This window comes from Centroberyx gerrardi, chromosome 15 (assembly GCF_048128805.1).
Source record: "Centroberyx gerrardi isolate f3 chromosome 15, fCenGer3.hap1.cur.20231027, whole genome shotgun sequence".
Lineage (NCBI taxonomy): Eukaryota > Metazoa > Chordata > Actinopteri > Beryciformes > Berycidae > Centroberyx > Centroberyx gerrardi.
In genome coordinates this window covers 12,225,815-12,252,470 of record NC_136011.1, presented here as the reverse complement: position 1 = coordinate 12,252,470, position 26,656 = coordinate 12,225,815, and the positions used below count along the sequence as shown (strand labels likewise).

The 26,656-nt window shown below is 41.5% G+C and overlaps 2 protein-coding genes across 3 annotated transcripts in view; one reads left to right on the top strand and one right to left on the bottom strand.

The window, feature by feature from the left end:
• The window catches only part of wdr27 (WD repeat domain 27), a 58,129-nt gene extending 51,408 nt beyond the window's left edge, over positions 1-6,721 (bottom strand). Inside the window, exons 1-9 of the mRNA XM_071898040.2 lie at positions 6,584-6,721; positions 6,319-6,460; positions 5,385-5,509; positions 4,881-4,994; positions 4,627-4,678; positions 4,182-4,252; positions 3,948-4,084; positions 1,294-1,385; positions 180-244 (exon numbers count right to left, since the gene is read on the bottom strand). Coding sequence (XP_071754141.2) covers positions 180-244; positions 1,294-1,385; positions 3,948-4,084; positions 4,182-4,252; positions 4,627-4,678; positions 4,881-4,994; positions 5,385-5,509; positions 6,319-6,460; positions 6,584-6,721 — 936 coding nt within the window. The remainder of the gene's footprint in view (positions 1-179; positions 245-1,293; positions 1,386-3,947; positions 4,085-4,181; positions 4,253-4,626; positions 4,679-4,880; positions 4,995-5,384; positions 5,510-6,318; positions 6,461-6,583) is intronic.
• A 2,665-nt stretch (positions 6,722-9,386) lies between these two features.
• psme4a (proteasome activator subunit 4a) overlaps positions 9,387-26,656 on the top strand; it is a 32,624-nt gene continuing 15,354 nt past the window's right edge. The window contains exons 1-19 of one of the 2 annotated variants that reach the window (XM_071898007.2): positions 9,387-10,005; positions 11,500-11,640; positions 11,911-12,027; positions 13,612-13,668; positions 15,287-15,331; positions 17,815-17,964; positions 18,803-18,866; positions 18,958-19,032; positions 19,498-19,620; positions 19,726-19,818; positions 22,795-23,060; positions 23,228-23,414; positions 23,542-23,631; positions 23,728-23,792; positions 24,337-24,487; positions 24,613-24,711; positions 24,796-24,865; positions 24,991-25,058; positions 25,171-25,386. In XM_071898007.2, the coding sequence (XP_071754108.1) occupies positions 9,809-10,005; positions 11,500-11,640; positions 11,911-12,027; positions 13,612-13,668; positions 15,287-15,331; positions 17,815-17,964; positions 18,803-18,866; positions 18,958-19,032; positions 19,498-19,620; positions 19,726-19,818; positions 22,795-23,060; positions 23,228-23,414; positions 23,542-23,631; positions 23,728-23,792; positions 24,337-24,487; positions 24,613-24,711; positions 24,796-24,865; positions 24,991-25,058; positions 25,171-25,386 (2,274 nt within the window). In that variant the 5' untranslated portion in view covers positions 9,387-9,808. The remainder of the gene's footprint in view (positions 10,006-11,499; positions 11,641-11,910; positions 12,028-13,611; positions 13,669-15,286; positions 15,332-17,814; positions 17,965-18,802; positions 18,867-18,957; positions 19,033-19,497; positions 19,621-19,725; positions 19,819-22,794; positions 23,061-23,227; positions 23,415-23,541; positions 23,632-23,727; positions 23,793-24,336; positions 24,488-24,612; positions 24,712-24,795; positions 24,866-24,990; positions 25,059-25,170; positions 25,387-26,656) is intronic. The other variant, XM_071898010.2, reaches the window with a different exon arrangement.

Sequence of the window (26,656 nt, the reverse complement as noted above, 5' to 3'; positions counted from 1 at the left end):
CTCTGCATGTGGTCTGGCTAAACGGATCATAACGTGAGCAAAATCCGATCTGGGAATGTTCAGACCCGCCCACTTAATGCACCCTGGTGTGATTGGATGATAAAAGTCACATTGAAAAAAGACATGTTTAACTGCGGCATATGACTCCGGTTTATCAAGAAAGTATTGGAGTTACTCACACTGTTATCCCACGCTGGAGAGATGGACCATGACCCAGCCACTGTGATGCTCAGGCTGGGGTAATCTAGAGGAATGAACATCAACCATGGATTAGGCCGCATCCTGTTTCCAGTTCATGACCATGTATCAGCTGTTGTACCATACTCAAATTAACATTTAAAGTTATATGGAAAACTTATATGGTAAGCCAACACATTCACACATGAAAGTGAAAAATTTCCTGTTAAGAATATGTTTTTTTTCATACTGTGACACCTTGAATATGATTGATTGTAAATAAAAGAGAATTTTGATCAGCATCTGAGTGATTAAGTTGTACCATCTCTTGGGACATGCACATCTTATCCTACTGACTGCAGGGGCATGCTCCCTAATATACTGGATCCTAAGTATCACAGTAAAAAGTAGTATCACTGTACAAAGCAAAAGGGGCCTTACTGAATTACATCAGATCCAAAGAATGCAAAATGGCAAGACAACCACATCTCTTGGTAGTTTATCTTCTTGTCATTATATTCTTAAATGTTGAGATGCATCTTTTTGTCCATACAGCATTAACATAACAATGAGGTGTCTTTTTTGGACCTGATCAGTACTTAAGGCATCTATGATACTTTGATATTTCAGAATCTTTGGTATCATAGGTGGGCTTTGCTGTCACAGTACTACAGTGGCATGCAATTACCATCAGACAGGCCGAACTGGAATCTGCTTAAGGGTAAGGACTAGAGGCCATATCTTCTCCTGCAAACTTACACTACTTCTTTCTGGCATCAAGCCGATAACCAGAATGCTTAAGATGTATCGTATTTACTGTCTTCTGCAGGAAGTCATGTTACCTTCCTCAGACAAAATAAATTGTGTGCTACTACACTTAGAGTACTCAGCTACAACTTTGAACGTCAAAGCAAAGAAGAATGCTAGAAAGGAAAGGAGCAATAAATTCCCCATGGAGTTTAAAATCAATAACACTGCTTCTTGGAAGAAAAAAAAAGAAATATTGAGCTGATAGAATTTCTGCTGATGGTGAAATGATGGTGCCTTGGTTGTGCAAACATGTGCAAACCTATCACAGCAGCAGCAGTGGGAGCAGCAGTACCGCCAGCAGCATACCTTTAAAATGTAGCGCAGATAGGAGTTCGGAGGTAGCCAGGTCAACCAGGTACAAGCCATCAGAGCTTCCAATGCATAACCAGCTGTTGTCTCTGCAGGAGACCATGGAGAACCAAATGGAGAAACAGCGTTACAGGCTTTCCCTTAAAAGGGACTTTGTTTCACAAAATTTGAGAGAAGACAATGTAACCACATACTAAAGAAAAACATACTGATGTGATGGAATGGCAAGGCATGCACACTAGGACTGAGGTTTTGATCCAAGTCTGAATTTTCCCTTGACTTAATGTAGTCTAAATCATGTACACACAGGAAGATGGAAACTACTGCCACATAGAGAAGGCAGGGTGAAGGGAGGGCAGAGGAGAGGAGAGGAGAGGGGAGGGGAGGTGAGGAGAGGAGAGGAGAGGAGAGGAGAGGAGAGGGGAGGGGAGGTGAGGAGAGGAGAGGAGAGGAGAGGAGAGGAGAGGAGAGGAGAGGAGAGGAGAGGAGAGGAGAGGAGAGTTGTCGAGTGGAGTCACAGGATCCTCTGTGATTATCTACTTCCCGCACAGAAGCACTCATTCCTTCCTTCACTTCCACAAGGTTGCTGATATATATCATGCATCCGTACAATACATTACTTCAGTTGCACTGTAGGCTAAAGCGTCAGTTAGGCACATGAGTAAAGATGATGTAGATGCTGCTCTGATATCATATGCTTGGTACCCAGCATAAGGAATCAAGGTCAGAGACTGGTGTCCTGGCCATTTTGTCCATTTCATTCCAATAATGCGCAACACAAGTAGAGAGATTGTGCCTGTGCTTTATAAGTGCCTGCTTATTATGACAGCATCAAATGTTTTGACAGCCTGAAACTGTTAATGCTGCTATCACAGTTTCCTGTGATTGCTGTGGAAACATGCATACCAATTAGCCTGTACTAATAAAGATATTTTAAGTTTAGAAATGTTTCCAGACCTTTGTGACAGTATGACATTTATGTAGTGTTAATAGGACAAATATGCAATATTTATATTTTTTTCATGACAATTATATATTTCAATTGCTTACATCATATTTTCCTGGATCACTTACAACTTTTAGTTTGTGGAAACAAGAACAAATCGAGCAATCGAGACTGGTCTCTATGCAGATGCTATGAATTCCTCCTCAAACAATATGAGATGGCTGTGACTTGTTATTCCTTGTGGTAAAGTCACATAATAAGATCCATCCATCAATTGATTTTCTAGCTGCTTATCCGGGTCAGGGTCACAGTGAAAACAGTGCAAGCAGAGCAGCCCAGACATCCCAGAGTTGTATCTGTAATCTCATTCTTTTGGTCACCACCCAAAGCTTGTGGCCATAGGTGAGGGTTGGAACAAAGATTGACTGGTAAATCAATGCACCAACCAGCAGTCTATCTCATGATCCTTCTTACCCTCACTCATGAATAAGATCCCAAGAACTCTTCCACTCGGGACAGTTGCTCACCCCTCACCTGGATGGAACATGCCACTTTTTTCAGGAGAGAGCCGTGGACTCAGAATTGGCGGTGCTGGTCCTCATCCCAACTGTGTCACTTTCAGCTGCAAACTGCTCCAGTGGAGTCTTGAACAAGCTTGACTGAATGCCAAGAATGCAAACACAGACTCCAGCACCCCATACTCCCGCAGAACCTCCTACAAGATACTTCGATGAACATGCTCATAAGCCTTTTCCAAATCCACAAAACATATGTAGACAGGATTAGCAAATTCCCATGACCCCTTGATTATCTGTGAGGGTAAAAAGCTGGTCCACTATTCCGCAACCAGGATGGAATCAGCATTGTTCCTCCTGAATCCGCGGTTCAACAATCAGCCGGAGCCTCCTTTCCAGCACGTTGGCATAGGCTTTCCCAGGATTTCCAAGAAGGCTGAGCAGTGTGATTCCTCGATTCGAGGCTTTCGCTTCTGCAACTACCGCAGCTGCAGCCTTTCTGGCCTGCTGGTACCTCTCTGCTGAGTCAGGAGTCCCCCGTGCCAACCAGGCCCAGAAGGCCTCCTTTTTCAGCTTGACAGGTTCTTGGGTTGCCACCATGGGTTGCCACCATGACAAGCACCAACAAGGAGTATTTGTTTTGGGGCATTTTCACCTTTATTTGACAGTTCAAAGTAGAGATAGACAGGAAAGATTGGGGAATGACATGCGAAAAAGGTGCCGGACTAGAACCCAGGACGCCGCATTTACATGGTCGCACCTTAGACCACTGAGCCACCAGGACACCCTCATGAAAGACCTCTCACTACACATTTGGGCTTACCAGGCCTGCCTGGTAGCCTCAAATGAATGACAAATGAATTAATGGATATTATATCTCCAACATAACTTGTTTCATAATTTTAGGATTAGCTTCATAAAGATATACATAGATGGTTTTCTTACCTTTTCTGCTCATCATCAGTGTCAGTAGATGGGCTACACAAAGCCATTCTGAGAATGGGTATTGAAGTCTCCACTTTATATGTATCTGGTTGTTCTTCATGCATGACTCCTGGAAAGAAACATCCATACAGTAGTGTTACTTCATTCCATTTATGAGTCTGAGTATGAGACTAGAAAAAACAGTGTTTCATAAAAACAATCCAAAAGCCTGTAATAAATCCTCTGTATCACGGTTATGTCGTCACTTTGATGGATCTGTAACACCACCTGCTTGCTGGGCCACAGTCTCTTGGTGCCTTTGATGTCTTTTTTGCATCTTCTGAATGTCCATGTTGGTCACTAAGTGACACTTGTGGTCATCAAGTAGAGAAAAGCACCACACCTAAACCCAGAAGATTCAGGTTAGTTACACAGCTTGTGGGATTTAAGGCTCTAATTTTGATTTTGAGCTGTTGACCTCATGCTACACAGTCACTAACCTCTCCATTAGTTGAGCCAGTGATGAGCTGCCTACTCTCCTCCAAGAAAAACACACTGAGCAATGGAGACGCTGATGAACACAAGGACACAACAGTGAGCATTCTACACAGAAACACGCAATATATAACAGTAGAGAACCTTTACAGTATTTGCCTTGGGTAGGTTGGCTGAGCATATGATACTTCTTATTTTTCAGCAAGGCCCTGCTACACCATGGCACAGTTATACACATTCACAGTGCAAGACATGTTATCTTTCATAGGCATCACCAGTAATACAAACTAAGCAGTAACACTTTTTATACTACTACTAGTGGCTAGTAGTAGATAATGTAAAGCTGATATAAGATTCAATGACTTGCTCAAGCAACTGATTGTTATTGAGGAAAGGTAAATACGTACAGATTAATTTACTCCATCAAAGTTTTATCTGGTTATATCATACCTGACAGTACAAAAGACTGGTAGTGAACTGATTCTGTTTTTAAATCCCACACCTGTTAAAAAAAAAAAGTCAAGGCAGAGTAGTTTATAGTTATTCAAACCCAGTTAAGTATACAACATGCACAGTAATTTAATATGTTGTGTATGGCTTCAACTATTTAGCTGAGTGATATGAAGATGCATCATATTTACTGAATCAAAAGTGTGATAAATCTACAATTTTAAATCTATAATTTGTGAATCTTAAATCAGTACCTTAAAAGTCCGGTCTTCTGATATGGTAACGAGAATTTCCTTATTCCAGGGACAGAACTCTGCTGCTGTCAACGGTCCCAGGTGACCAGTCACCATAGAGATCACGTCCTGTCTCTGGCATGGACAAAATGATTACACTTGGATTAAATTAAGTGATTCAGCCTATCTATTCAACCATCAGTAATAAAGGATATATAAAATCCCAGCTGATTAGAAGATACTGTGACTTGAATCCAATGAATCACAGAACAGCACATGGAGGTACAGTAATATTTGTAATCCATATGGGCAAAAGAATTTATAACAAAATATCAATGGTATTGAAATGCCTCAAATTGTTGGACTTTTTCTGCTTGTTTGTAGGAATTAGTATTGAGGAATGAGCATAATCTGACTCTATTTAGAAAGAACCATTTTCAGTTTAAAAAAAAATTGCTCAAGTATTTGAGCACTCAAATTCTGATACTCCCTTTTAACTGTGCAAAAACATGCAGCATCTTGTACCTTTGAGCTGAGTATATATACTGTAGTTCCAGAGCATGCAGCCACTCGTTCATCAGAGAAACAGAATGAAAGATGGACCACTTCGCCCAGTAACGTCCCAATAACTGTCCCAGCTGCAACTATGCCTGCAAACAAATTGTAATGGTACATTTCTGTTAATGCTCCAACCAGCAGACCTTCATGAGCATAGTAGAAATGACAGTGATATTTCACTAGATGGCAGGATTGTAGTGATTTTCACTCAGGAATTCACACTACCAAATTACAGCATAAGCATAGATATATAGCCTATACAACAAGGTTGCTATAGTTCACTGAAACTAAGGCTACAAGTAGGACATTGGACAAATGATTTAGTGAACAGAGATAAAAGTAAAAACTGAAGTTTATGAAAAAAATGAAACTAAACTGAAATCATACCCCTGCTTCCAAAACAAAGTGAAATCACATAAAAATCTTTCAGAATAGGAGAGAGGAATATAAGAGAACCACCTCTACTGATAAAGGCCTGAAAAGACATCGACTCATCATTTTCTAGGGCATTTAGGCACTTTGTGTTTCTGAGGTATTTTTAGCTGTGGTGGTTTTGGTTCCAGTTTTGGTCCTAAATAGGTTGCACCACTAAAATGTGGTGTTTCAGTGATGTGTTTCAGTGATGTTTTTGCTGTGGTGGCCCACCACTGCTGAACAGGCCTAGATGAAAAACATTATTTCTCTGATATGAACTGCTCAGGTAATTCTAGTAATGTGTAATTTTGAATTTTTTGCACTATGACGGCAAAAGTAACTTCAATCTCTGAATGTGAAAGGAATCATCAACACTGAACTAAATAAATTAAGAATCATTTGACCAAACTCTGACCAACAACATGGTAAGTTGACTGTGGTAAAGGGACAGAGTAACTCTGATCTGCTGTCACAACTCTTTCCTTACCCTCCCTCCTTCTTCTCAGGCACAGTTCAATATCCCAGACAATGATATAATCAGCAGAGGCAGAGCAAAGGAGGACTGGCTTGCTGCCTTTCCCAAAAGCCATGGCACTGATGTCACCATGGTGGCCAGTTAGTAGCAAGGGCTGTGGACAAAGATTTGGACATAGACTCCAGTAAATATATCAATTCAAAGTGTCTGCAGGTCCTGTAAAAGTCTTAAACTTCTTATATGATATTAGCTAAACTTGTTCTCTGGGTTGACAAACCTTCTGCTCTGTGTCCACATGACTGTAAACCAGCAATTCCTTGCAACGCAATGGTATGACACAGTACGAATGACAGCATGCGAGCTGCCGGTGTGATATGAGTCTATCACAGGTCAAACTGAGCTTTTCTACCATCATCTTGGTTCCTCTTAGGTCCAAGCAAACTTCCAGAGAACAAAGGTAACGCTAATTAACTGCAGTTAAACATAGCCCAGGTTAAGTATATCAGGAAGAGTCAACAGCAAACTGTAAGTCATTTTCAACCACAGACTCTTCAACTATCTGTCGGTTATTGTCGTTACGAAAACACTAAAGATGAAGTAGGTTTATGTCGGACTAGGCGTAGAGCAGCACTTCGAGGGAAATTTCCTAGCTAGAAGCAGCAGACAGGTTGCTTAGAAACCACATAACAACGGAATTTCGTTATACTCTACCAAAGATTGTCTATGCTACAGAACACGTATCACACAATAAACGTCTTCCGGTCTGCAAAAGTGCCTGCACGCGCTCGCCTCCATGGAATTGCCTCCTACATTTTTGCCGCCGCACACAACTGTTACTATGATTAGATGTTTTTTGGCATAAAAGTATTATATTATGTTTTTTGTTTGTTGTTTTTGGTGCAAACTTCGCAGAACTTCAAGTTGACAGTTGTGGTACCCGGAAATATGGGCAGAGTGGGACGCCCCTCTTCTTCTTCTTTGGAGTTTTACTAGCTCCTCGCAGCCAACGAAAAGGTATACCGCCACCCGTTGAGCTGGAGTGTGAAGCTAAACATTTGACCCAGAACCTAGAATCCAAACCTGTATGCCCAAGTAGGTATCCCCAAATCTCAGCCAGCTGGCATCACTTGTTCTTTCCTATTTCTAAATTCACCTCCATCAATAAATCACCACCAGACTGCCAAGAATATACACTCTCCAAAGGTTAAGAATTAGAACACATGACTTATTATCTGGACTTAGCCTACTTGTTCCATCCAGTGACACAATTCTTGCCAGCATTTCTGCAGAATAGACTGACAGTTGATCTCTGACATATTTTGATCTTAAACACTAGAATATTGACCTGTACTCCTACACTTCCATTTGTCAGATGTTTTGCTCCATTAACATCCATTAACATCATAGCTGTCGCATCTTGCCTTAGTCACCATTCAATTAAAAGATCCATCATTGCTCCAGGACTTTGCACGGCGGGACCCCTGGCACTGTTATTACTAGACTATAATGTAAACTGTCTAAACCATACTCTTTTAAATGCTGCTCCCACAACCCATCCAAAGCTCCCAGCAATCCTCCAGAGCTGACAGTGATTTGATTGATGCCTTCTCCTCTCACGGTGTACTTCCGTATTAAACCACAAGATGGCAGTCATTATCCAACTACCGTACTGACTGATAAAACTCAAGAGAAGGACTTCCAAGATGTCAGTCCCAATGAGGAGGGTACACATCAAGGAGGTTCTATCGGTACACATCCATGGTACTTCCTCATGAAAGTATTACAGTATTATATTGTTATACTGTAATACTTGCATGTTTTTTTTCCCCATTGACAAACACAAAGACATTTGTAATTTGATCAATAATGGATGAATTACGAATAATTAACTACATGAACTTCACTAGGATAGTCACTTTTGAGAGGATAAGGTTAGAAACCATAACCTATAATGAAGTTCAGAGCAGTAAATCCATAAAATCACTTTTGCAGTTTTGTTGTCAGCAGCTCAATTCAATTAATTACAATCAACAAAGCAGGAGTGCTCCTATATATTATCATTATTATTATTATTATCATTAGTAGTAGTAGTAGTAGTAACCTAGTAGTAGTAGTAGTAGTAGTAGTAGTATTATCATTATCATCATCGTCATCATCATTAATAGTAGTAGCAGCAATATTAACGATACTTTAATATGGAATCCCTGTCGTGTAATTCGAAGCAGTCTGCAATATAATTTATATCAAATTCCCCATAAAGAAGTCAACCATTTGTCACTGTTTTTGCAACCACCAGAGGGTGACATATGACACCCATAGGGTGCTAATGTTTAAGAAATAGAGAGGACTATTACATTACAGTTTGAGATTATTTTTAGGATTCGGGTTACACCTACTGATGGAGCGGGTGATAGGATTTGAAGAAATTGGAAAATTAATACCATTTACCAGCCAAATTGGAAAAGTTTGGCAGCGGCTGTTAGGTTTGTCTACTCTACCTGTAGTACCAGCCACTATGGCAGGTAACCAACCTTTAATCCGAGGTCATATTCTAGTCTCAATAATAGTCTGGTAAATTGTGAAAGTACCTGGTGAATTTTGGGATGAACCAGCTACTGTAGCAGATGAACAGAAATACATGCCATGTCCTGATTTTGAATGTGTGAACACATGCATGCCCCGAAAATGTCCTTACATACATTGGCATATAAATGTGTGCGTACATATTGGTGGGGAGTGGATGAGGTGTTTTCATCAACTAATTAGGCTACAGTCTGAGTTTTTTTTATCCTCTAATACTTTGCCAGACTTGCCCTTGCCCACCACATGAGGTCGTTCAGCTGAATATAGAGTGAGCAACAAATCACTGCGGTAGAAATACCCCTGAGGTCTTAAGTGGATTTCAAGTCATCCTGTTTGACAGGGCAGAGGATAAACATTTATAAAAAGCATGAATGGAGAGGAGAATGTTGGGAAGTGTAGTTCTCATGTTACTAGCGGATATGACGAGTTTGGTGTACAGCTGGGTGTCGTCTGCGCTGTGCAGGAGTTGGACGAATCATTCGACGTTGACAGTCCTTGGGATTCAGATGACTGTGTTTTCTTGTTAGCAAGCTAACTTTAGCTAGACAGTTAGCAGGTTATGAGATTTAGGTAGCTGAAAGAGAAGAATTCGAGTGCCAACGCGTTCTGTGGATGTACTTATTTTTTTCGTTAGCCTTAACATTTCTATGCGATGACATTGGGGCTATATTAGCTGGTAACGGAAGCTAACTTAACTTTAGCTAGCTAACGTTAGCTAGCGTGACATAAGTTGTTCGCTGCATAACTTAGCCACTGTGTGGGCCATCTCACTAAGCTTACCATACGTCAACTGAGGGTAGCTAGCTGGGAAATTGCTAGCTGTTACATTAGCTAGATAGCACAGCAACGTGCAGTGGGAACCCGAAGTAGAACAGAATAAAATTAGCTAGTGAAGCTAGCTACGTTTGGAATTTGGAATATGAAAAAAGCAGCGTCTGACACATTAGGATTTGTCCCTCAAAAAGACATCGTATACAACAAACTCCTGCCGTACGCGGATAGATTAGATGGCGAATCCAATGATTTACTGAGTAAAATAAAAGGAAACTTGGGCCGAGCAGTCCAGCTCAGAGAGATATGGCCCGGTGTGCTGTTTTGGACAAGGAAACTTTCCACGTAAGTAACGCTAGCTAACCAAACGGTTGCTGGTTGTTTCATTGTGTTCTCAATCTGAGAGTCTTGGAGTAACGCAAGCCAATTGTAGCCTAAAATTAACGTTATACTTCAATGTTTGATATTGTGTGTGTGTCTGTTCGACTGCCGTCTGACAACATTTCAGATTGCCTCTCCAATTTAATAATATTGATCATCTTAATAAACTAACACTTTTACCTAGTCCAATCTGGGTCAGAATAGCCAATTGTAATGATGTTAACGTTAGCTAACTGTTAATTCAGTTAGTTTAGTACTTGTTGCAGTTGCACACATTCACCGTGGCCAATGGGTGATTCAAAACTCTCTAGTGTTAGCTTGCTTGCTAAGCCAGTGATAGCCCATACTATTTATCGTAACCCGGCATGTCCTCATGCTTAAATGTTGGCTATGTATGCTCGCAAATTGCCCAGGACATCATGTCTGAAAATGGGCGGTTTAGGTTACATACTCAGGAAGCAATAGAGTGTAAGCGGTAGAAAATACCCAATCGATGACCCAGGCAGTGTAGCACAGTGCCATGTCATGGTCACTCCTGTCGACGACAGTGTTGGGGGGTCGGCATTTGTTTTTGTAGCAGAGAGCCAAGCTACCAGATATTTCATAACGAAAACAAGAAAACATTTTCTTTATCATACATGTCGTTAAAGAAGCATTGCTTTGATGAACTGCTATCAAGTTATTTCAATTGTGTCTTATTTAAACTCAGCTGCCTTTTGATGTGTTGGCAACATATGTTTTTTAGACTCTTATATGTATATATGTTTCACCTGGTCATAGTGTCTGGTGTCCTTTGTTATTGCCCCTCAGCTGGAAAAATAAATGGATTAATCAAGTGACAATATTGGATTTGTGCTTTAAAAGACAACAAATTGCAGATCTGATTTTTCACCCCCTGTGTTTTTTTCTTTCAACTTTCGATTATGTTGTAATAGAATCGCATTGCTATAGCACAAATATTATCAATATTACAGTGGGTTACTTGGGGTGCTGTTTCATTTTGTTTCACTCGGTTGCTGGGCTGTTTTTAATCCGTTTCAGTCCTCATGCTGGCAGACTGCTCTGTCCAAGAGTGAGTCACTGCCGGCTCAGAGAGATGGAAAGTTTGCTCTCGGGTTGACCCAGATTCTGTTTGCTGGTATTTTGGCGCTCCAGTAGAGATACAAACATTTTTTAAGAGTCAATTTTAGGGTCTCACCAAAGCTTATTCAGCTTAGGTTGTGTTATTTCAACAATGTTGCCTCTTTTTATTGAACATACATTATTTCTCCTGACTAGTTTGAATTGTGGCTTGTTTGTAATATTCCATATTGTGTGTTTATATTACATCAGAGGGAACACAAGCACCTTGTTGAGTTGGTGTTGTGCATGCTGTCGACTGGTGTTTTCAGCACTTCTCATATTATGCATGTAGAAATGTGTGAAATGATCCCAATGATCTCTGTACCTCTTATTTAGGTACATGCGCCTGTATGGACGGAAGTTCAGCAAAGAGGACCATGTGCTGTTCATCAAGTTGCTCTATGAGCTAGTGACAATCCCTAAACTGGAGATCAGCATGATGCAGGGCCTTGCTCGCCTGCTTATCAACCTCCTAAAGTAAGAGTGGGCCTCATCAGTGTTACTCAGCAAACTTGCACACATACCGAGTTCAGCACAAATTGTTTCCCCCTTCAATGTTGCACATTAAAATCTAGTTAAGCTAGATTTTAAAAATCTGCCCTAAATTGGCCATCGATAATTGCTAACACATCGTGGTGTCTCTTATTTATATGGAAGAAACTGTGTGACACGTAAAGACAATGAGCTAGAATGCTTAGTTTTATCCTTATCTGTTTGTCTGTCTGCTCAATCTGATCCATCTAATAGGAAAAGAGAACTACTCTCAAGGGAGGATCTGGAGTTGCCTTGGAGGCCGCTGTATGAGCTACAGGACAGGATCCTGTACTCCAAGACCGAGCATCTTGGCCTCAACTGGTTTCCCAAGTATGCCCCTGTTTGTTTCCTTTTATTATTGTAATTCTTTTTTATTGAATATATCCATCCTGGAAATAGCATTCAATGGTGTACTAGTACTTTTAAATTGCACTCTAAATGTCCCCTCATTTGTTTTAGTGAGACATTAGATAACATAGTTTTAAGCCAGGGATTGTACTGCTGAACTCTTTTGGTGTTATAGTTTATCCAGATTTGAAAATGATAGTCTTTTCTTTCTTTCTTTTTCTTTTTTTCACCATCAGTCCAACACTTTCAGCAGCCTCCAACATAACTTTCCCTCTGGAGTGTGTGTTAATCACTGATATTTTTCTTTTCCCCAAACCCTATTCCAAAACTTTTGCTAATAGGCAAAATTATTAATTGAAAAAATTATCCCAGAACACACAATAAACATTTTGGTGCATCTGTACTCCACTGTAAGGAAAACAAGTTATCAAGTGACAACACTCCTGTTACTGGAACAGCTAATGTTGATGGTTGACTGCGCAGGAACTTGAATGAGACTAAAAGTACTGAAAACTGTAAACGTTATACCAGTTAAATATCTCTAAAACCTGGGAGTCATGCGTGAAGAAGGTGGATAGGGGAGGATTATAACCTTATTGGCCTTACATTATTCACCAAAACATGATTGACCATTTCCCCCTTGTTCAGATTGCTTTTAGATTAGGAAACAAAAGCCCACCCATTTTAGTTGGGGTTAGCTGCCTTTGTTTTTAAATGATAGTTACCCCTACTTATAAGTTTGCCAGATGTTTTCAGAGTATCCATCCGCTACTAATGATTTTAGACCTCATTGATGATACAAACAATGAGTTGGGTTTTTTTTTTTACTTCCGTTTATTAATTATGTGCGGTACAAACAATAATACAGACAGATTGCTAACAGAACATTGTGGCTCATCTCCTGACTTAACAAGTGTACCTATTTTTTTTACATTGACATTTGACCTTCAGTGAAACGTAAACAATGTATTTTAGACATCATACTGTATGTCTTTCTTTGTATAACAAGATGGTTTCATAAGTCAGTTTTGTCCAGTTGATTGCTCTTAGGTTATTTTGAATGAAATCTAATTGCTTTCAAATAATTTGACCAATTTGAGGGCAGAACACATCTGGCAAACTCTGTACTCTGCAACTAGCTGTACTCCTAAGTAACAGTGTTCACTGAGAACTGTGCACTCAGTGCAGTTTCGGAGGCAAAGTTTAAATGTCTGACCACCTACCCTATGTTACACCCTTGGACAACCCCTATGCCATTCTTACAGCAAGCAGTGCGAGGTGCTCTTTTATGGTGCTATGGAAACATTGTATGTTTCTCACAAAAATGCCTTGCTAGCACATCACCATTAAGTTACAACTGAGAAAAGCAAGCTGCCTTGGCTGATTGCCAGCTCATTTTTTTAATACATATGTATGAACACCATACATGATAGTCTGATTGCATAAGCTGAACATGGTGATAGTAAATTGTATAAATAGATGTATAAAATGTTCATATTTGGAGTGATTGGCACTTTGTCGTGTGCTGAATGTGTTCTTTATGCCTTTGTCTCCTTTCACATTCAGTTCTCCACGGCCTCGTTCATCCTCTAAACTCATAATGATAAAATTGGTTCAGAGGTGGTAAGGACAATACTTCTCTTTGTGTTTTACTTTGAATTCATCATTTGAGGCACTTGTTTTTTTTTTTATTTTATTTTTTTATACATTGCATGTGAAAATGACAACAAAAAATACACTGGACACCCCCACGCAGCTTGTTTGATGTGATAGGAGAAAACTCAATACAATATCAATGTTAACATTCCACTCATATTGGAGACTGTCGCACTGCAGCTAACAGATTTTATACCCTCCTCCTATCCCCCCATCTCAACTGTGTCAAAGTCATATTTTTATACACTATATGTTAGTTTGTTTGATTTTGTTTGGATCTCTTGATCTACTATCAGGTTATTTTCCCAATATGTCGCCTATAGTGAATTATGTGGCAGCAAGTAGTAACAAAATACAAATGACTATATTAGGAAATAATACAGGATATTACTACATATGCTTAGCACTAGTGTTGTTATTTACATTCATTCAATGATCTCAACCATTTATCTATCTATCATCTGACCCACTTCCAGGGAGGTTTTGCTGTTCACACCCCTCTTCCTACTGTAGCTTCTTTTGAAGTTAGCCAACTCTGCACTGCTATATTTTCAGAAGTCATGAGGGAGCACAAGCTCTTGTCACGTTTCCTCCCCTTCTGGAATGTAGTGGGGTGAACGTAATGTTTCACTCCAGCTCAAACACTAAGGTCATAGAATTTGGGGTTCCCTCTCCCTGGGGTTTTGAGTGTCGGTGCACTTTGCAATGGGACACTCAGGTTTAGGCTCTGGTCTTGTTGATGTTGGAATTTGCAGTGCATGAGTTTGATGCTGATCTGTGGCCTGTGTGTTGTGGGCTTACAGTGTTACAGTTAAACATTGGGCAATACCGTGCATTTAGATACTTGCAAATGGGCTGGCAGAGGGTCACCCTTGATCTAGCTGTTAGTTTATTGAATTAAATCTGTAGTAAGTTGACTTAAAAGACACAACTGATTTAGAGATAAGTAACCAGTTGTTGAATGGGATTGGCAGAGGAGTTCCAGTAAGGTATGGCTTGAGCTTGCATGTGAGCGGATAGGTGGGATTGTGGGAGGGGAGCTCAAAGGCTGTGGTTATATTGGTCCAGAGCTTTCGACACGGTTATGTGACCAGAGTCCTACCTTTGCAGACCATCTGTGAAGATAAACATGTCAGGAGTTGCTTACGCAAAAGAAAGCTTTATTAATAGTAGCAAATCCAAAACCATTTCAAACAAATTGTTACAGCAGTGGATGAATTAAAGGGGGCATACATATTATGAATGGGATCCATTAACACTCAAATTCTGTATATTGGCCTGCGGCCAGCCAGGAAGGTTAGCCACTATTGGCAACAGTTATTATGGTTCTGACAGTGAAGTCAATGTAGTCTATTAATGCCATTGTATCACAGTTTCCTCACTATACACCAGCCCCTTATGATTTTCTATTAATGACTGTTTCACTGTACACCAGTCAAATGTGTAAAGAATTTGCTGTGTGCATGCAGTCAGACTAAGTCTAATTGCATTGGTGTGCAAATTGTTTAACTGTCACCCTAACATCAATGTTTCTGTGTTTGTGTTGACATCTCACTACATTTCTTTTTCACTTCCTTTATTCCAGCTCTGTGGAAAGTGTGTTGAAAACCCTTGTGAAAAGCTGCAGACCGTAAGTACACTTTAATATCATTGATCTGCCTGTCTGTCAATCTTTTTTGATTTAGGCCACTGGAAGGTTGGAAAAGGAAAATGAACTGAAGAACTGTTTTGTCAACATCAGAGGTTTCCATGTTTCCCACAGAATTCGAATGTATTTGTGGTGGTAGGTGGGTTGGCAACGGTGGGGGGGGGGGGGGGGGGGGGTACATTATCTAATGTGCTCCATTTTAAATAGTTCCATTTGTCAAACAAATAACTAACCTTTATATATCTAAAGTACTTTGTGTCAAAGATAACATAACTTAAAAATATAAACAGTGCTACACTGTTCTGTTTGTTGCTTGCTTTTGTCTATAAGGTGAAGAATAGAAATGAAACCCCTTTTACAGAGAAATCTGCTTTTCTGCCCCTCTGCCCTGCTACATCTCTCTGTGCTGTCAGTCTCACCTGTATCTTTACATCGTTACATTACTAGCCTTTGACATTATTATCTGCTCTGTTTTACTGCTCAGCAGCTCCTCTGGTCCAGACTGTCTCTGCTCCACCTCAGGAAGAGTCCTTTTCCTTCTTTGAAAATATTTTTCAATATTAATCTGGATTGAGGGAGCAAACATTCAGAGTCAGAGTTAAAAAGTTAATATTAACGTTATCAGTCCACTCGGTGGATACTGACTAGCAGCTAGGCTATACAGCGTGCTAATCTCGGAAACTCAGCTGTATTCCGAGTAACGTTAACTGTTAGTTCTTCTTTTCGGGAATTCAGTCGGCCGTCTTCTTGGCATGGAAAAAAAATATCCCTCACGCGTGTGCAGTGGGAAGCGAACAGACGGGTCCGGTGAGAGAGCGAGTGAGCGAGAGAGAGAGAGAGAGAGAGAGAGACAGAGAGAGAGAGGGGGAGCAACAAAGAGAGCAAGCGAGAGAGAGAGCGAGAGACAGAGAAATAGAGAGCGAGAAACAGAGGTCACGTGGAGCAATTAGGGGCTGAGCGAATCAATGCGCTATGCGCAGTTCTATGATTAAATAGTGAAAAAAAAGAAAATTGGTAGCGGTCAGTGCTGATATTGTGGCGCTCCGCCACAAAGTTTTCTATGTGTGGGAAACCCTGAAGGGGTAGAGCGAGGGGAGATTGTCCACTAGTTAATCGATCGTCGTTCTCTCGGACGGATAAAAAAATAAAAATAAAAAATGCTAAAATGGGTCGCCAAATATACTTTGGCGGCCGTTAATATACCTGGGCGGCCCGCCCAAGTAAAGTCTATGTGTGAGAAACACTGGGTTTACAAGTCTGTGTGCATTTAAGTGCTTGTCTCAGCAGTCCTTTTATTGACTGGATAAGAGATGTAATCACCAGAGGATGGATGGATAGAAAAAAAAAACAATTGTGTCAAGCTTGGCTGATGGAGAAAAGAAGTCCTCCAGCTGAATGTTGGGCATATTGTGAATAATGTAGTAGATGAAACAGCCCAGTATTGCATATTAGGCATCACTCACAAGCCTTATCATGCCGAAGCAAATATAGCTTTGCCCTCACCAGCAGGTCCTTGATTATGATAAGTTGTGCGTGTGCGCATATCTGAGACGAGCGCCAGGGCTCAGTCCCTCAGTTTGCACTTAGGCTGATAATCCTATTATCTCATCTAATTCTGTCTTGTGTGAGAGTTTCCTGTTACTGTGAGAAGAGAGAGTGATTTGTGGTCAGCTGCAGTCCCACTATGGATCAGTGGTGAGGCAGAGGGAAGCAGCCTGGGTTGGAAGCAGCAGTATTTTCTAGTCCTCTAGGGAATGGTGTGGCCATTGAGGAGGCTATAAAGTAGATGAACTGAAGTGACCCCCTGGGTTTACTCAAGCCTCAAGCACATGATGAACCATGAAAATCCCCCAGTTAGACTGTGAGCCTGGTGGCACCACAGGATTTACCCTAAAAACAGCTAAAAATGTGCCAGGTTTATAACTTGTAATCTCCCCCTTTTTGGAACATTGCACTCCGGCATGAAAATTACAGCAGCTGCTAATTCATAGGTAGCCCAGTCTGTAATGGAAAGGTACAGGCATGCACACACACTTATAACCATGTATTTATATTGGTGCAGCTAGGGCTGTTCACAATATCTCACAGTACTTATTGCCAATGTACTATTAAGGCCGAAATTAGCTTCCGTACATTCTATGGGTGTCAGTGTCCAGTGCCTGATGACTGTGTTGTGGCATGTGAAGATGTGATTTGGAAGGGATCTAAGAGGCTTGAGCTTCCTTGTAGCGCTCTCTAAGCTGCTCTGCTGGTTGAGATGCTTCAAGTGTCCACACATACCTGTTCATAAGCTGATCATATTAGTTTGGCACAGCTCAACCAGCATTAGGTTGTTAGCGTGTCAGTATATCTTGTGTTAAATTCTCTTAACCCTTTTTAGTGCCGTCACCTGTCATGGCCTCAATTAAAAAAAAAAAAAAAGCAAACAGCTAAAGCTAATTGTGATTCTGTTTCTGTTCATATAGATATTTCCCAGAGTCAGCTACTCAGGAGATGCTGGAGGAGTGGCGACCACTACTCTGCCCCTTTGATGTCACCATGCAAAGAGCAATCAGCTACTTTGAGCTCTTTCTCCCCACCACCCTGCCCCCTGAGCTGCACCACAAGGGGTTCAAGTAAGAAACTCCTCACCCTCTCCCACTTAGGACTGAGAACCGAGATCTGATTCCATTGAGGAACGGGTTCCAATATTTTCCTAAACGGCTGGAGCAAAACACTTTTGCCTCATCGATTTCCATTATTAATTACCAGTTTTTTTTCTGCTCTTTTTTTTCAATTAACAAAATGCACAATTTTTAATTCATTATCACATTGTCTAGCTTTCATGACTGTAGGTTGTAGTGAAGCTTGGGGGGAGGAGTGTGTGTGTTTAGTTCAGTTCTCTGCGGCTGAAGTGCATAGCATGGTAACACAAGAAAGAAGATTGAAAAGAAGATCGAAAGTGTGGCTACTCTTTAATAAAGAGTCTGGTTAGTCCTCCGTGTTGCTATGCACTTCAGCTACAAGGAAACTGCTTACTTACCGTGGAGAACTGAACACACAGTTCTCGCCAAGTACACACACTCCTCACTACGTTATGCCACAACCTTAGTCACACACAGTGCACAGTTGTGTGAAGTGTGAATAGTTTTGGATGCTGGAGTCATTTGGACTCAGGGTAGTGTGACTAACACAATAATAAAACTGTACAGTGTCAACAGTTAATGTTTTTTGGGTGCTATAAAGGTCTACACAGGTAATGTATATTAGAAAGGAATTGTTAATGGAATTGGGTCATTAAGAAGGAATCTTTAAGGATGTGACATTGATAAAGTCTTCCCAACGCTACATAACCTCAATTCTCAACCCTACTCTCACCCCAAAGGCCCTTGTGATCTCTGCCTATTGGTTGACAGGTATATGAATTTACTAGGGGTGTGTTTTGCTCCTGTTAAAGTTTATTTTTTCTAACAGGTTGTGGTTTGATGAGCTGATCAGCCTGTGGGTGTCCGTACAGAACCTCCCAGGCTGGGAAGTGGTAAGCAGATTAATTTGCTGAAAAGTGCTGAATACACAACAATCAGTATTTCTTCCTTCCCTATATAATGTTTTCTCCTACATTTTTGCAGCATCTGGTCAACCTCTTTGCTCGCTTGGCCAATGACAACATTGGCTACATTGACTGGGACCCTTATATCCCCAAGGTTGGTTGCCCTCTTAATCTGATTAACCCCCTTTCACCACCCACTACACAATCTTGCACCCTTGTTTGTTTTGGTTTTTGTGGCACGTGCGATCATCTGTGCCCTGACCTTTGTGATCTTGGCTAATGGTGTGTATTTCATGGCCTTTGCTGCTGGTCAGAGAAACAAACTATCAAGTTTCCTTGTTGATCTTTTGGTCACATACGGCAAGTGACTTGCATCATGTCTGTGTTTCACACTGAGCAACTATTTTGATCTATGCTTTGTGACAACACCAATATCCATTACTTATCAGTCATAAACATACCCTCCTGACCCGTTCAGCCCAGTGAAATGTCATGGGGTTGTGATCAGTTATTACAACAAATAACTACATCAAAATAATCAGATAATTAGACCTATCTAAAGTGGGACATTCTGTCCATATGTATAATCTTTTAACCCTTTTTTTTTTATCCATTTCAGATTTTCACCAGAATCCTGAGGAGTCTGAATCTCCCAGTGGGGACCAGTCAGATGTTGGTCCCACGATATGTCACCAATGCCTACGACATCAGCCATGTGGTCCTCTGGGTCTCATCCCTATTGGTCAGTTTATAGTTCTTTGATAGCTCTTTTTGCTGCAGCTAATAACTACTGCTACAGCTAGTGTGAAACAGCTTGGCTCAGTGACTCCTGCTATGTTCATTTCAGGGAGGACCCAGCAAGCAAGCCCAAGCACAGCTCAGTGGCCTTTTCAACAGCATTACATCCTTCTTCCACCCATCCAACCATGGCCGCTGGTTGGTGAGTCACTTTTGTTTCTTGTGGATGAGTGTGCAGTTGAAGAGAAGAAATCATTAGGGATGCACCGATCCGATACTGATATCGGATATTGGTCCGATACTGACTCAAATAGCTGGTTCGGGTGTCGGTGACAATGGGGCCGATATATTCAATTAAATTCTATGTTTACGTCTACGTGCGCATACTACGTCATGCGTCAGCAGCGCGCCGGTAGACCCGGCCATTTTGCCTTTGGTCCGTCCGGCGGCTCCGGAGGATCCCACCGCACGCAGTCTCCCGCAGCTAGCATCCAGGCTAACAAGCTAACCTGGCGCCCAGCCCTCATAACAGAGCCGGGGGTCGGGGTGAGCTGCCTGGGGGTCGGTGCTGATGCTCGGTAGTTGAAAACACACCTGTAGGAATACTTTGTCTCGGTTATATGTTTAAACTCTCCCGGGTCACCGCGCGGCTGAGCAGGCTGCCATTTAACCTGCGAGGTAAAGTAGTTTTCCACCAATCATACAATCGGCGCGTCCAGCCAGACTCCATTCATAAATCCCAGTCTCTTCCACACAGTGAGGCATACAGCTTATTAATTAAACACTGGTATCGGATCGGTACTCGGTATTGGCCGATACCCAAAGCCCAGTTATCGGTATCGGTATCTGGAGTGAAAAACTCGGATCGGTGCATCCCTAGAAATCATAAGACCTTGACAAAGCAGCTATACATAACTGATACAATTGGAATACTATGTTGCTTGACCAATACATCTTTACTATTGTGTAAGAGGGACTTACTTTCATGTGTATGAACAGCAGCAAAATGGCTGAAAAATGGGAAAAAGAAAAAAAAAAGTTAATAGATTGATCTTGAATAAATTAGACATGTACAATTTTTACCAACTCTGTAACATTTTGTATTGTAAATTGGCCCTTGCTGCACTTATTGTATTAATAGATGACCCCTCATAACTAATGCTTTTCTGTAAATGTCACCACGGAGGAAAAAAAAACCAGAGTGGGAATTTATGACGCTGGTGAGTCTCTCCACTCATCCATCTTGCTAATATATGAATCAGACCTGATGAGGGGTTGTCAGGTACTTGCGTTGCCAACACACAGGCAGGCTGGTGCTGCCAGCTCTTGCTATGGGCATCCAGTGTGTGTTTGTGGTAATTGTCAGTGCCTTCAAAATAAATAAGCCAGCTTGATCTTACTCAGAAATAGCCAACGAACGTTTCAAACGGGATGGCATTGATTCATCATTTTCAACCCGAGGATACCATTGTTTCCACGACAAAAGAAGCAGCCTTTTTTGTTGCCTTGTAATTTAAACTCTGAGGTTGTGCTTAGTCTAATTGGTGAAAAAAAAACTTTGGGCACTGGACCAGTTGGGCCACTGACTGACCAATCAACTGGCCCAAGTCAACGTCCCACTGGCACCAAGCCATCAGGCAATTCTTATTATGGAATGAATATGATTGTGTTCACTTTTTATTTGATCTGATTTGATTCAGTGCCTTGAAGACTGATGCAATTTAGTTGCATCAGTCTTCAAGGCACCTTGAAGACTGATGTCTTCAAGACCTGTTTTTGACTCTGGTTAGGACTATGAAACAGAAAGTTCAATGTTAGCATCATAATGTCATTAGCATTATATATAGGAAAGGCACCTGTATAAAATAATCAAAATTTCAGACCAGTTACACTTGACACATAATGTACCTTTATTTGAGATTGCTCTGAAGCTTGATAACATAAATTCATTTCTCAAAGCCCCCTACATTTTACATTCTCTTGGCATAGGGGCATTTTTACCCAATGCTAGAAATGTGAAAATCTTCCATTCTATCCCAGCAAAAAAAACAAATAAAAAAACAAACGATGGGGCTAAGTAGTTCTTATAATATGAAGCATCCAAATAGAGCCACTGTAGTAGTGACCGCGTTTGTGTAAATTAAACAGGTTGTGACCAGATTACAATGATAGAATAAAATGCAATGGCAGGACACAACATCCTCCCTTCCTCCAGCTTTCACGCGGTCCCGCATGTTTGAAACGTGTACAGTCGTATCTTGTGCAGTTGGCCGGTCACCCAGATTCCCTGATAATTATTACATCCCTAGTTCCTGACAATGAGATAGAGCAGGCAGTCACAATGTGGTCCCAGGTCCCTCTCCTCAGCTTGTGCCCTTCCATTATCGTCATCATTTTTCTAGGAAGCTCCCTGAATCCTGTCGGCAGTCTGAGTTTACGTTGGTATCTGGTTCAGAAATAACAAGAGGACATGTGAGTGAGACTGCTGCAGTGCTATAAAAGGTCACTGGGATCAGGGCCACATGCCTTTCTTATTTCAGGAAACCCCCTCTGCTAGAGCTGCAGCGCCACAGTCAGCAGGCTGTGTCTTCATACACAAACCTTTATTTTTGGCAGGGGGGTGAGTTTTGTGTTGACTCTAGGCTGTTGCTTGGAAGCACACGAGATGTTCTTCCTCTTAGCAGTAGCTTCATTACATGTAAACAGTGTTTTGCAATCAGCTCTACATAAAAAGTACATATTTAGCCATTGCTAAAGTCAGATAATATTACGGCAACAAAAAATACTCATGTCTTAGTAGAGTCTGTCATGCACATTGACCTGCCATTCACAAGAAAAGAAGTAGAAATTCAGAATCTCAAGTCAGGGTGTGTTCATTTAGTATGCAACAAAATGCGTGTTGTTCTTTGCCTGATGAAATTCCATCAATTAAACTCAACTGATATGACGCTGAAGTAGTGAATTGTTCCCTTCATAAGCATGTAAGTACAAGATGATTAGACAAATCTGTGTTCACAGTGCATTGGTTTGTGTTTGTGTGTCTGTTGTGTGTCTGATGTCTCTAGATGCTCCATACAACACCCTCCACCTCTCCATTTGTCCAGACTACATGGAGGCACACTGTCCACCTGTGTGTCACCCCTGTGTCATCTATCTGTCTTTCTGTCCTCATGTCCAGATGAAGCTGATGAAGCTGCTCCAGCGTCTCCCAGCCAGCGTGGTACGCCGGCTCCACAGAGAGCGCTACAGGAAGCCCACATGGCTGACGCCGGTCCCCGACAGCCACAAGCTCACAGAGCAAGATATCACCGACTTTGTGAAGAGCATGATGCAGCCGGTTCTGCTGGCCATGTTCAGCAAGACGGGCAGTCTGGACGCAGCCCAGGCCCTCCAAAACCTCGCTCTAATGAGGCCTGAGCTGGTCATTCCCCCCGTGCTGGAGAAGTAAGTGTGTAGTGAACAAGAGTATTATCGTTGAAGGATACATTTTTCTTTCAGTCAAGTTCTATTTCTGAAGAGTCTGGAACACTGTTGATAGATTCAGATCATGGACCAGACCACACATTGAAATGCAGTCAGAAAGGGCAAATTGTGCTCCATTTCTTCAATAGGACATACCCTGCTATGGAGACTCTGACGGAGCCCCACCAGCTGACAGCCACTCTCAGCTGCATGATTGGTGTGGCACGGAGCCTGGTGTCAGGAGGGCAGCACTTCCCTGAGGGTCCCACACACATGCTGCCCCTGCTCATGAGGGCGCTGCCAGGCGTCGACCCCAATGACTTCAGCAAGTGCATGGTGGGCACCAGTGTTGTTCATGTCTAACCGCTTGGGGCATTTTTGCTGCTTTTTTTTGCTCCTTTTGGTTGTTTTTTTCATGTTAGTGTGTTTGATTCTGATCTAATTGTCATTCCCGTCTTTACAGATAACATTCCAGTTTATTGCTACATTTGTGACTCTTGTGCCTTTGGTGGACTGTTCGTCTGCCCTACATGAAAGAACTGACTTGACAGAGGTGAATCACTGCTCGTTTTTTTTTTTTTTTTTTCCTTCTTAATAATTGATGATGCTTCCTTTTACCCATATAATGTATTTTGTCTCTGGCTTTCAGGTGGAGAGAGAGATGTGCTCAGCTTCAGCAGAGTTTGAAGACTTTGTCCTTCAGTTCATGGACAGGTATGTAGAAGACTTACAAAAAAAAAAATGAACAAACATGTTCTCTATTAAAAGCAAGTTATGAATCAGCTATGGTTTTCAGGAATGCAGCTGTAATGACAGCGGGTGGTCCATAGAGATTTTTAGTTGATGACAACACTCTCTCAGGTTAACTGATGACCACCTGCCTACACAAAATATTAGTCAACAGTTAATCTCTAAAAGCAATGTGATTTAAGTCTAAATCAAATTGCTTTTATGAGAATGTTGTTTAACTAAGTGCAATCTTCTGTGTTTGCGTCATGCTTTTACAAAGAGGGATTTTTGTATTTTTTGTATTGGCAATGAAGGGTTTTGATACCATTAGAAACCTTGTATTTCCTTCTAAATAAAATAAAATTGCTGGACAGAAGGAAACATTAAATGCAAGGGTTCAGTGTATTAGTGTTCATTTTCTTGCTCGCTTGCTTGATTTTATTACATCGTGCTTAACATTTATTTCCTTTTCAGTGGCCGGAGTGAAATGTATTTGAAAGATTTAACTAATGTTTTTTCATGTGTACAGGTGCTTTGCCCTGATTGACAGCAGCACTCTGGAGCAGACTCGAGAGGAGACGGAGACGGAGAAAATGACTCACTTGGAGAGTCTGGTAGAGCTAGGCCTGTCCTCCACTTTCAGCACCATCCTCACACAGTGCTCCTTGGATATCTTCAAGGTAAGACTCACTCTCTCCACACACCTCCCTCACTCCCCCTCTCTCTTTCCGTCTCTCTCACACCTACGCACATATATATATATGTATATGGATATATTAATATCATCTGTCACATTATTTTACAGGTGGCTCTGGACAAGGTTTTCAACTTTGCCACCACCAACATCTTTGAGACACGTGTCTCTGGGAGAATGGTAGCTGACATGTGCAGAGCTGCCTCCAAGGTGAGTCTCATATAGGCCTGAAGCACCAGCCTCTTGTAGCTTCTCGTTTTACTGTGGTCCTCATCACTGTGTTTCTGTTTTCAGTGTCACCCTGCAGAGTCACTCAAGCTTTTCGTGCCACACTGCTGCAATGCCATAAACCAAATTGCTGTCAGTAAGTGCTCAGCAAACAGGAAATACAATTTCTATGAGAGGAGTTTTCAGAATGCATGAATCAGTGGACCATTGTTTCTTCCATGAGGTCTTTATCAGTCTCTGACATGCACTGTTTTTTATCAGATGAGGAAGTGCTGAATGAGGAGGAGCTTGACAAGGAGTTATTGTGGAATCTCCAGCTACTGTCCGAGGTGACTTAACCCTCATGAATAACCATGGTTTATCTTGGGTTCCTATGTTTACTAACAGCTCCTAATCCTTTTTTCTTAACATATTTTTGCCTCCTTGCCTTGTGCGCCTCAGGTGACTCGGGTGGATGGTGACAAGATCCTGCCCTATCGCTCTCAACTGGTCCAGATCTTGCAGCTTACCCTCCACCTAAAGTGTAAGCAGGGCTACACTCTTGCTTGCAACCTGCTGCACCACATCCTTCGCTCCTCCGCCCTCATCTACCCCACAGAGTACTGTAGTGTACCAGGAGGCTTCCAGCAACCCATCAGTGACTACCTACCCATCAAGGTACTAACGCACTTAGTAATGGACTAGATGATGATTTTTACATTTCAGAATCTTCTCAAGTCACATTTCTCAAACTCATGATGCACAATAGTGTGGTTTTATTTATTGTAGATGTCCCAAATGTCAACTGCACCTTGCCTTGAGTCCATGTGTTTGTCCATTCTCATTTCTGCACAAGTTACACAAGACCTGACTAGTGTGTAAGGGTGCTCCGATCAGGATTTTTGGGGCCGATCACCAATCGCTGGAAGCAGTATCAGCTGATACCGATCACCGATCACGGGGTCTATTTGAAGCCTTCTATTCATCCTGTAGCATTATTTATTTATTTAACTCTTCTTAACAACATTGTATATTAAGTATTAAAATTAAGAGATGAGAAAGTATCATGAATTGACAACTGTTTATTGGCAGGCAACATGTGCAACATATTCCACTCTCTCTCTTAGAGACACAACTTAAACCATCGCAGCCTATGCTTGGTTATTGGGAGCAGCTTAGATCTTAACAAATATAGCTTTCCTGTGGAATAAAATAAATAAAATTTTATAAAATAAAAATTTGAATAAAAGCTAAATGTGCACAACACACCAAGTTAGAACAATACATTATATATAGGCCTACTGAGGCAACAAAAATCAATTCCAATAGACGGAAAACACAGGGCCTTTATCAATTTACTCCAACTCTAGAGACTATAAAAACTGCAACATAACAAAATATTTTTCAATATTAATCTGGATTGAGGGAGCAAACATTCAGAGTCAGAGTTAAAAAGTAAATATTAACGTTTTCAGTCCACTCAGTGGATACTGACTAGCACCTACAGTAGCCTATATACAGCTAATCTGCTAGTCTCGGAAACCCAGCTGTATTCCGAATAACGTTAATAACCCTTAGTTCTTCTTTTTGGGAATTCAGCCGGTTGTCTTCTTGGCATAAAAAAATATCCCTCACGCCCGCGTGTGCAATGGGAGGCGAACAGACGGGTCCAGCGAGAGAGAGAGTGACCGGGCTTTCACACCAAACGCGCAATCATGGCATTGCGCAGAGCAAAGTCATTGTTTTCAATGAAGGACGCGGCAGCGCGCTCCTAAACAGCTGCGCAGCCGAAAGCGACGCGCACCACCTTGATATTTCGCCAGGTTTTGCGCCCAGAGTTCAACTATATTGAACTTTAACCCCCAAATACGCTGACCTCTACGAGGCACGTCCAATGGCATTCCAGCATTTACAGGAGGTGGAAGTTTTGTAGGCGCCGGAGCACCAA